The sequence below is a fragment of the Sinocyclocheilus grahami genome, unplaced genomic scaffold, assembly GCF_001515645.1.
Source record: "Sinocyclocheilus grahami isolate Dianchi unplaced genomic scaffold, SAMN03320097.WGS_v1.1 scaffold91.1, whole genome shotgun sequence".
NCBI classification, from domain to species: domain Eukaryota; kingdom Metazoa; phylum Chordata; class Actinopteri; order Cypriniformes; family Cyprinidae; genus Sinocyclocheilus; species Sinocyclocheilus grahami.
In genome coordinates, this window is record NW_015505270.1 from 2,115,635 (window position 1) to 2,127,500 (window position 11,866).

An 11,866-nucleotide genomic window follows, 5' to 3' on the forward strand; every position below is an offset into this window, starting at 1 on the left:
TTTATGTGCTTTAGAATGTTAGTCAACATCATAATAAGTGAATGACAAAAGATTGATGAAAAATAATGATTTAAAACTTTTAATTTGAAACTAATACAAAGTACATTTTTCAAAAGTGTGTTAAGAAACATACATACTCTCTTAAGTGACTTTTATTTCATTAATAGAAGCCTTACCTAGAACCCAGGGTAAGATCATCCACTCCACGATGGTGGGTGGAGGTCCCTGTACATGCAGGTCAGTTTGCACGATATGCTGTGAGGCGAGGAGGAGGAGGAAGAGGAAGGTCAGATAGGAGGCAGTGTGGCAGATGAACTTGATGAAAGGTTTCTTGATGAAGGTTCCCAGGGTGCTCTTTGGAGCCAGAAGGTATATAAGGGAGAAGACAGAGAAGAGCAGGCCAATGATGAAGCAAGTGACAAGCTTCACTGCCCAGTGACGTCGTCTCCAACCTGGGAACCCATCATACCACAGTGTTGCCAGGAGCTGCTGGCAGTTGGGCTGAGCTACAAACTGAGAATATAATAATAGTTGAATGATCTAATAAGCCGGTGAAATTCATGACAAATACAGATAAAGATGGTATTCAGTATCTGGCAAAATATTTTAACTGCTTAACATTCATGCATTAAAAGTGTTAAATGGATGTTAAAATCATACAGATGTTTTGCACATATTCTTGGTAACTTGGTATATGATTTATAATAATATGAATGTATTAAATAAAGTGGTTCATATAAATCTTTTGTATTATGCTATTAATTTGATCAAAATTAAGCACATTTCTTCCCAATATATATATATATATATATATACATATAAATCTCTTATAGATTATTATACAATAATATGTAATGTAATGAAAAAAATGTACATATGTAAAAATTTTAGTTTTGTTTAATTGTTGCCTCTGTGACAAAGTGTTTATGTTCCTCTATTGTTTGCTGTTTTGTTTTCCTTTGTTTTCTTTTGTTTTGTTTTCTTTTGAATCTGTGACAAAGTGTTTATGTTCCTCTATTGTTTGCTGTTTTGTTTTGTTTTGAATCTGTGATGAAGTGCTTATGTTCCTCTATTGCAAGTCACTTCAGTCATTCTTTGTGACATTTACCCATATTTTAACTTAATGTTAATTTTTTTCTCTTAATACTATCTATCAATCATCCTAAGAAAAGCAAACAAGGCCACATAAACTGACAACAAATGATATGAAAAAAGCATAAATGTTGAAAAGGTTTTTAAGTGAGTAAACATCAGTGGGGTTTGACATTCATGTCATTACGTAATATCTTTTTCCACAGTCATTTGAGGTGAAATCAATTATTAAATCAAACTGTCAGACTTTGAGTAAGAAGTCATTTAGTTTTACTTTTATCACTGGAAAACTTTTATCTAAAAATGACATTACACTTATTGCAAGATCTATTGCCCTGGAGCAGGGGTAGGCAAGTTCGGTCCTAGAGAGTTCAGCTCCAACCCTGAAAAAAAACCTCACCTGCCTTTAGCCTTAGTAATCCTGAAGACATTGATTAGCTTATTCAGGTGTGTTTGATTAGGGTTGGAGCTGAACTCTGCAGGACTGCGGCTCTCTAGGACTGAACTTGCCCTGCCCTGGAGTAACCTGGAATGACTTGCTCAAGAGCCCAGTGTTGATGATTCACAAATAAACCCTTGTGAGGTTTAAACCTGCAAACTTTCATCTACCAGTCCATTATGCCACACCACCCCAACCCTGCATGTTCTCACACAATTTTACAGTTAATCTGAGGTTTGTATTTTAGCACTGAAAAAAAAAAAAATAATAATAATGATCAAATACCCAGAAATCGCTCCCTTTTACACAATACAGGTGGAAAATGATGTGCCTGTCCATAATCATCGTATAAATAATGTTTCTCAAATCACATTTTTCTCTTGCAGCCTGACCTACATTGCTATGCAATGTTATTATGTTTTATGAAAGGAGTCATTTCTGCTGTGGGCAATGGCAACTGTCACCTCTCATGAAAACATTTTGCAATTATTCTATCAGCATTAGAAAACAACAGATCTTATGAAAGCAATTTATCTCAAGATATAATTTCTAAGGGAAATAAGAAAAGTTCTGATTTACTTTAAGAAAACTTTTTAATGTCCTGGTTTGGTATTTAATGGTATTTAAATGTCCTGGTTTGGTAATTACATTTTTCATATTTTTATTTGTTAAATTATTTCATTTTTTTTAAAAAATAAATAATAATAATTCTCAAATACCCAGAAATCGCTCCCTTTTACACAATACAGGTGGAAAATGATGTGCCTGTCCATAATCATCGTATAAATAATGTTTCTCAAATCACATTTTTCTCTTGCAGCCTGACCTACATTGCTATGCAATGTTATTATGTTTTATGAAAGGAGTCATTTCTGCTGTGGGCAATGGCAACTGTCACCTCTCATGAAAACATTTTGCAATTATTCTATCAGCATTAGAAAACAACAGATCTTATGAAAGCAATTTATCTCAAGATATAATTTCTAAGGGAAATAAGAAAAGTTCTGATTTACTTTAAGAAAACTTTTTAATGTCCTGGTTTGGTATTTAATGGTATTTAAATGTCCTGGTTTGGTAATTACATTTTTCATATTTTTATTTGTTAAATTATTTCATTTTTGTATTTAATATTTTGTTTTATTATTTTATTTATTTATCAGCAAGAGATGTATTGTTGATAAATGAGGGGGGAAAAAACTAGGATCAATAAAATGCATGAGGAGGACAAGATTCCCATACACTGCATTCAATGCACAGCCAAAAATGATACATTATTATTAAGGCAACATGATGTAGAGAAAACATAATTTGATGCTTGAGGACAAGACAAATGTTTACAGGTTTATACATGCTTTACTGATATTAAGGATGATCAAAACACTGCATTTTATTTATATTTATCTCATAAGCTGCTTATAAAATGCCACAAGGAGAATGCGCTTACACAATGACTAAACCAATTCCTGTTTTTGATGATAATAGTAAAAGTTTTCAAGTTTAAAGGTGGGGTATGTATTTTTTCAAAAACGCTTTAGAAAACTGAGTGGGCCGAGGACCAAAACAAACTTGTAGCCAATCAGCAGTAAGGGGCGTGTCTACTCATGATGTGGAGGAGAGCGTTCAGTGCACAGGACGGACATTAGCCGAGCCGAGCGGCAGAAATATAAGAGATAGCGGATAAAAAACAAAAGAGGAAAACGTCTCTGGAACAAACGAAGGCTTACGATAAGGCAAGAAGTAGGCTAGGACCCGTGTAAATATCAGATCAGCCTTCCAGCGCTGGAGAGAACTCAAGGAGCGGAAGGCCTGCGATCGGACGCCGAGGTTGCTTTGTTTCTTCTCGATATGGGTGAATAACACTGTGTCTACACCGGACGCGACAGTTGTCGCTCCGAGCAGCAACAGCTAAAGTCTGTCTACACTGGACGCGATAAAGCGACAGCAGAAAATCATTTGAAATCTGTGTCAGTATGTCATAAATAGAACGCAGCAGAAGTTTTCTGTCGGGGATTTGTCGTTTTGAGCCGCATCCAGTGTAGACAACATCACTGATTATAATGAGTTTGTCGCACCGCGCCACTCGCATCCGGTGTAGACACGGTGTAACATTGGTTTTGCTTTGTTTCACAGAATTAATCGTTGCCTGGGTTGCGTACGAATGTGTGGGGCGGACCTATCAAAAAAAAGGGGCGAAACCCTTTTTTCTGGGCGTGTTTGTTTTGGTGATTTGAAATATCAACATTGGCTACCAGAAATCACTTACCCCACCTTTAAGGTTAACTCTCACATGCATTCATAACCTTGCTAATGTTTCAAGTCAGAGAGAAACCCAGTTTTAGTTCTTCATGGAGACTAGCTGTGAGCAAAAATAAAAAAACACACACTTTCCAAGATCTAAAAAAAAAAAAGGATAGAAAAAAAGCACAATATAATGAAATAATTCATAATAATTCATAATATAATGTCATTCTTGTGAGAAAGATGCTTTTTGGCAGTATAATTGTAGTTGGTTATTATTATTATTATTATTATTATTTTGGTCAATAATTGTTGATGAATCGTGATTTGGTAAAGTAAATTAGTTACATGTGTGAATTAGTGGAGACATTGTGCACTGTTTTCTTCTACTTTAGGGCCACTACCTAAATTAAACTTTTTCATTTTATGGAAATTTTGGAAACCATAGATTGGAACTTTACCTTTGAACCAATACTGAATTAGGGTTCCTATGGTCATTGAAAAGTTACTTTTTTGCACAATAAACAATCTAAAGTAGATTGTCTTTCATTTCGTTCTTACCTCAGACACATTAGCAGAAGTATCCTATACATTTTTTAAAATACAGAATTGAATTTGATTAATTGAATCAAACTTTATGATGAATCAAATCATTCTGATTTAGCAAGAATCGCTTTAGAATTGAATCACAGATTCAATTTTTTAGAATTGTTGACCCAGAGTCAAAACAACCCAACCGCTGGGTCAAAACAACCCAATAGCTGGGTTTGTCCCTTTTTAACCCAGCATTTGCTGTCTAACCAAGATTCATACCCCTGAGGATAGTGAAGTAGGACGTGGTCACTCAGATCCGTAATCCCTTCTTAAAATCTGTCGGTCTAGGATACTCACCTCTTTCTGGTGGTACTTGATGGCTAGCTTGAGCTTGGCCAGGTCTCTGCACTCATGGGGGTCCAGCTCCTCGCTGTGGTCATCCCGATGGTTGAGGATGGTCTCCAGCTCACAGGAGCTACGGGCCTGATCCAGCAAGTCTTTAGCAAAAAGTTTGCACTGCTGTGACAGCTCCTCGTACTCCTGCCAGAACTCGTTCTCCACTTTACTGAGCTCCTTCAGCTCAATTGTTGATGAATCATGATTTGGTAAAGTAAATTAGTTACATGTGTGAATTAGTGGAGACATTGTGCACTGTTTTCTTCTACTTTAGGGCCACTACCTAAATTAAACTTTTTCATTTTATGGAAATTTTGGAAACCATAGATTGGAACTTTACCTTTGAACCAATACTGAATTAGGGTTCCTATGGTCATTGAAAAGTTACTTTTTTGCACAATAAACAATCTAAAGTAGATTGTCTTTCATTTCGTTCTTACCTCAGACACATTAGCAGAAGTATCCTATACATTTTTTAAAATACAGAATTTACCAACAGACACTAATCAGACAAAACCCGACAAATGTGTCTGTTACCATTTGTCGGTGCAGTGTCAATTGGCCTTCTAAAATGATCAGAGACCTTAAGGACCCTTGACCCTTGAGAGCCCCGCTTATTGCGCCATCAGCCCAATTTGCGCCAACTTTTAGCTGCCTCCCTTTGAGGGCAATAAGGGCTTAATACTATGGTTACGGCTCTAACAAAATTAAAATTTCCATCAGTTTTTACCTTTTTTTTAAATATTTTTTTATGGACACTTGAACTTGGCATATTTGACAAGTTCAAATGTCCATCACCACCAATTTTACATGTAAATATGGATGGAAGTGTTGATGAATACAACTGCATGATGTCACAAAGTTAAGGAAGAATGAGTTGTTTTGATGCTTGATTTCAGTAAATAGCCTTCTCTTTTTGGACTGGAGTGAACATTTTGAGTTCTGAAAGCTACATTACGTGTACATGATTTCAATCTGTGCTCCCCAGAACTTCTAGCAGGACAAAAAAAAAAAAGTTATAATAATAATAAAAAATAAAAATTACAGCAAGGACTGAAACTCTACAATAGGGCTGGGTATTGACACAGATTTCACAAATCGATTCGATTCTGATTCGCTAGCTCTTGATTCGATTCATGTGCAATTTTGATTAGGTATTGATGCATTTGGATATCACGTACAGTACGTGTCAGTTATTGAAAACAATCAATAGCTCAACTAATGCCAAAAACAGTCTCTCAACTAATGCATACAAATTGGTAATAATCACCACTCAAAATGTTGAATACAAACATTTAAATTGCACATAAGGCTATTTTATATCAACTTTTTAATTATATAATTATGTTTATACTAGAATTCTTGTTGAAATATAAACATTTAAACGGTGGCTTGTTGCAACGACAGATTTATTCATATAAATTAGACATCGCTAAGTGAAGTAAAAATAACTACCCAATATATTGTTTACTAAAGCTGTTTCACTGACGTCTTTCCGTGGTTGAAACATTGATTGAGATTTGACTGAGACATTTCAGAAAGTTGTTTTTTATTTTATTTTAGGGTGTGAATTTGGTGGGTGGGGGTGGGGTGGTTGTGGTGGGGGATGGTGTCAGAGCACGATTTTTTAACATGAATTTATTGTGTATTTTTTATGTTTTATGTTGGACATTTAATCAGAGTGATTAAATGTTTTAATCTAATTAATTACACAATGTGCCGATTAATTAATCAAATTAATCTCAAGTTAATTAGATTAATTAATTGGTAAATCATGGGTCGATTAATTTCAGTCAATATAACAGATCATTTAAAGTCATTATTGTGTCAAATTAGAAAAGCACTGAATAGACATTACAAAAAAGTAGCTTAATAAAGAAATATTTTGATTCAACATACAAAAACACACTTATACTGAAATATGATATTATTAAAACTATTGATATTATGATATTATTAAAAAACAAACAACAATACTTTTAATATAAAACTAAAAGAGCCAGTAGGTGGCAGCAAATTACTGGCTTAATGAGTGAGCCATTCAGTCATTCATTCAACCGATTCGTTCAAATAGCTGATTCATTTTATTTTATGATATCCCTGCATTTCATTCAGAAGGGTTCATCCCTATGCCCTAATCCCTTCAAAGGGTTTACCCTCCAGGTTGAGAGCTTCGAAAGGGGTAAAGGGTGTAGGGGTTTGGTTTGGGTTGGGGTTTTTTTTGGAACGCACTTCTGCGTCATCTTAACAAGATGATCAAGGAGGTTACTTCGTCCGTTCGTCGCACATTTTGTACGCTGGTTGATGCCAGCATACAAAATGTAAAATATAATTTGTATTTGTATATGTAATGTAATATGTATTTGTAATGTATTTTGTGTCTATGTATTTGAAACATTTGAATGGACTGATAAAGGTAGCTGTAAAGTATTGTTGTTTAGGTACAATGACGTTTTGACCATAATAATGCACCAAATCTAACTCATATAAATATTACAGTAGTATAGAAAAAAACTAAACATACATTTATAGGTGAAGCCGAACTCTGTGATGCCAAACAACTTTGTGCAAAGGATCTTGGGGGCCCGAAGTGTCCATCAGTTGTATCCTTCATTCCGAAGGGCCCTTTGAAGTGGCCAGTTTTGAGCACTTCGGTTTGGAACGACCCTTCAATATGGCGGCCATGATTGTTTTCACTCTGAAGTGCCCTTCGGAGGGCGATATATCCCGTTTGGAGCGCACCGTGTATTTATGAATTGCTCACGGAATCATTAGCTCAATCAATTCATTCAAAACCGTGGATTCATTCAGTAATTAAACACCTCTGTGTGTTGATCAGAGACGCACAACAGTTCTCGTATGGCTTTATAGGTAATATTTTCATTGGCGAAATTGCACAAAAACAGGCAATATTGACAATATTGTGTCTAAAATGTAACACAATATTAAATGATTGTTTATTACATTTCACCAAGCTGATTAGGCTACTCACTAAAAACTCCCACAGATCATGTTTTCAATTCATGCCATTTTAAGTCTTTTTTTGACGTACCAAATTGGTTATATCTAAGTGTGTGAGTTGTTTAATTGCTTTTTTTAATTTAGTCTTCCCGTTTATGCCATTATATTGTTTATTCAGTCTGATTCGCGAACGCGGAACGTGCACGAACACAAGATTTAGCGGGATTTATCACATGAACCAATCAGAGCCGAACATAATCATCAGTCATATCGTGATGTGACTCTCACGTGACTTTCCCCCATTCATTCTCGATTACCCCCCAACAAACTCGCGGCACGCTTTAGGGGATCTGTTAAAACTCAATGGGCTCAGAGGAGGCGAGAGAGACGCGGACTGCCGCTCTAACTTTACCTGCTGGTGTCGGTGTTGGACAATGTTTCTTTATAAAAACGAGTGATTTATACACTTTTTAATGTTATATTTTGTAATATTCACACACCTGTTTCTCGCCACTTGGCTTCTTGTAGGATAGCAGTAACTCCACCGCTCCCACCACCTCCTTGCGGATGGCGTAGAGGAGTGCATCGCCCATGTGCACGCCTTGACTCAACAGCAGCTCCATCACCTCTAGGTTCTCATTCTCAATAGCGATGAGGAGTGCGCTACGGCCCAGGGGATCCAGACAGTTCACGTTGATGTTGTAATAGATCTCGGCCTCCTCAAGTGCTTGTTTAACTCCAGCATAGTCACCCTTCTCCACCGCCATCAGGTAGGATCTTTCCTTGGCAGACAGCTCAACCTCCACCCTCACGATCTGCAGCGGGATGCGATCGCGGTACGGGGAGTTACTGGCTTTATTGTAGTATAGCTGCGCCATAGGGTTCATGTGGACTCTGTGACATAAAATGACGCAAGTCCAGACAAAGCTGTGCAGAGATTGAGCAAACAATCAGTTATGACATTTCTTTCAAAACTGACATGCCAAATCATAACAAATCCAGATGAAGGAGTGAGGCAAACACTTTTTTACTAAAGTGAATATTTCAATTAAACCTTTTTAATGTTTCTCAGAATAAACCTATTTTTGAAAGCCACTTTCAGTATAGACACAAAGATTTGATAAAAACAAAAACATTCTACCATAAATGCTCTTAAAAAGATACAGCACATATTTTAACTACATGAAAATTTTTAAAAATTAATAACGTGAAATATCACTATTGTTTTGGCAGCAGAATAAATAGTTTGAAATTAAAACATTTATGAAACACATGCGGCAACAGGCTTCGCCATGGTATTTATATATACAAATACATTTTATTGATGATCCTTGCCTTAAAAGGATAGTTTACTCAAAAAAAAATGTTGTCGTCATTTACTCACCCTCGTGTCATTCCAAAAGACACAAAAGTCTTCCTTTCTTAAAAACTAATATCTCCTGCAACTCCTCCTACAACCTACGTTCTCTGATGAGTTTCACTGATGCTTCATGTAAGAGATGGTGGGATATATTTAGTTAAAAAAGTCTAAAATCAGAGCTGGGTAGCAACTGATTATATGTAATCTGGATTACATAATCAGATTCCGAAAATCAAGTACTTGTAATTGGAGTATATTACATTTTATAATGTTCATAATCATATTACAGTTACTTTTTTATTCATTACATGATTGCATTCACACAATGGCAGTAAATTATTCATAATTTATTGATTCTCCCTAATTCTTATTTTTTCTCTTTTACATTTTCCTGTCTAAAAATTCTACGGTGTTATACCATTTAACTTTGACTATATTCACAATATAGAATGGCCATGTAAATCATTTTACAATCCATTCTTCTGAATTTTGGGGAGAAAAGCATCTCTGGTTACACTTTACTTGAAGGGGTGTGCATAAGACTGACATGACACATTCATAATCATGACATGACACATGTCATGAATATGAAGGTTTTTTTATGCATATTTATGACAACTGTCACTAAGTGTCATTCCCTCAGTTATGTAATTTTTAATGCAAAGATGACATTGTTTGAGATGTCTTTGTTATGGGCTATGGTTAGGGGTAAGGGTACGGGTAGGGCTAGATCAAATAATGTCATATTTGCATTAAAAATGACATAACTGAGCGAATGACACTTAATGACAGTTGTCATAAACATGCATAAAACCTCCTTCATATTCATGACATGTGTCATGTCATGATTATGAAGGTGTCATGTCAGTCTTATGCACACCCCTTCAAGTAAAGTGTTACCGCATCTCTCAAGCTATTAGACCATGTATGAAGCAAAGAGATATCCAAACATTTTTGTCAGCCAAACCACTGTGACATGAAATATTTACTTGAAATGTCTCTCAGGAAGCTAATATTTCAATAATTTAATAACACATTTGCACGTTTACAGTTCAGTGTTACATATTTAAATGAAATATTTCTATTTTTAGCGTTCAAGTGTTTAAATTGTTTTTATTTTACATTTTTATGATTTAATTAATTATTAGCTTTTTATCAACTCACAAATCCACTGCAGTTCTTACATTAAGCCCAGTTTGGAATATTGTCTTTCTCTTTGCTTTTTTATATCCGTATTGTATGTTAAATGGTACGTTTAAAACAAGTTAGATTTTTTTTTTTCAATTCTAAAAGTAATCTAAAAAGTAGTCAGAATACATTATCTAAAATGAGTAACCTAGATTATAATGTAATCTATAATCAGTAATGGATTACAGTTTGTAAGAAATCTACCCGGCTCTGTCTTAAATCGACCATTCAGACTGGCACTGATGGAGATCAAACCTCAGAGCTAAAGTCTATGTTCTTCAGCTTTCTAAAGACATGTGTATTAATCAGATGTTGCAATGCTTAATGATATTATCTATCCATCATATATTTGCAGATGGTACACAGAATATTGTATATATGTATATTGTGCTATGTCCAGATGATCCACCAATACCCTATCAATTGGAGCTCCCACCAAGGTGTCCAGGAGAGTAAGCTGGACAAGGGTGCCAAACTGTGATATGAAGACGATTTTTTCCCTCAATTTGTTCATGCTTGATTGAGCCCTGATTTCCAAGGAGAGCTATTCACTATAAGTGATTGAAACTTTTAGAAATATCAGTCTGAAGTGATCCTTCTAGACATCTGGGGTCAACATATTTAGTAAGAAAATGGATGGTTACAGGGGATGTTGTAATTTTTTAGGCTTTTTATCCATTTAGAATTACTTAAATTTAAGTCCTTTTAGCAGATATATTTTAGTCCATTTAGCAGCACTAAATGCTTCCTGAGTTGTGTTTTCTCTTTTAACTTGAAATGGTGTCTAAATAGATTGACAACAAGATGCATGCAGTTTAGTGCATATTTACATACAGATTGAAAAAAAAAAGTCCTGTGTGAACAGCCCCTATAATAAAATAAAGTAATGCAAATCATAGTTAATCATTACTTTTTATAATGATTAGCTCAATATTGTTATGTGTTACATTAAAAAAAGTAACATTTCCCAACAATCCTCAGCATGACACATTTGGTGGAAAAAAAAATCAGCATACAAGCTGTTGTTAGCAATACACAAACGGAACTTGTGCCTTTTCTGTGTGAAACATGAGAAAGAATCCATGTAGAGCCTCGGCCATGAAATCATGCAGTAATGAGGGTGATGGAAAGTTTAGAACAGCGACTGACGTCACATTATTTGTCTGTTGGGAATCATGTAGTTTAGAAAGAACAGAGGGCCAATGACAGATCCCTGGGGGATGCCCTGGTAACAGTAGCAGCAGACTAACTGCCGCCTGTCATTGCGATAATTAGGAACTGAACCACATCAATGAAGGTGAGACCGGACTATAATTTGCTGATGTATTATTGATTTAAAAGTTTAAACTTTACTGTTGTTTTAATCAACATTGATTCTAGACTTTCCTTTGTTCTATAGGTGAGTATTAGTGACCATACTTGGAATTAGTGCTCTGCATTTAACCCATCCAAAGTGCACACACATGCTGTGAACACACACCCGGAGGGCAGCCATTTATGCTACGGCGCCCGGGGAGCAGTTGGGGGTTCGGTGCCTTGCTCAAGGGCACATCAGTCGTGGTATTGAAGGTGGGAGAGAGCGCTGTACATTCACTCCCCCCACCAACAATCCCTGCCGGTACGAGACCCGAACCCACAACCTTTGGGTTACGAGCCCA

At 35.8% G+C, this 11,866-nt stretch overlaps 1 protein-coding gene across 1 annotated transcript in view; it reads right to left on the bottom strand.

Annotated features, from left to right (window-relative positions):
• Nucleotides 1-11,866, bottom strand: part of LOC107587277 (short transient receptor potential channel 5-like) — a 44,449-nt gene that overhangs the window by 22,265 nt on the left and 10,318 nt on the right. Inside the window, exons 2-4 of the mRNA XM_016274995.1 lie at nt 8,161-8,554; nt 4,661-4,876; nt 177-513 (exon numbers count right to left, since the gene is read on the bottom strand). Of these exons, the coding sequence (XP_016130481.1) occupies nt 177-513; nt 4,661-4,876; nt 8,161-8,547 (940 nt within the window). The 5' untranslated portion in view covers nt 8,548-8,554. The remainder of the gene's footprint in view (nt 1-176; nt 514-4,660; nt 4,877-8,160; nt 8,555-11,866) is intronic.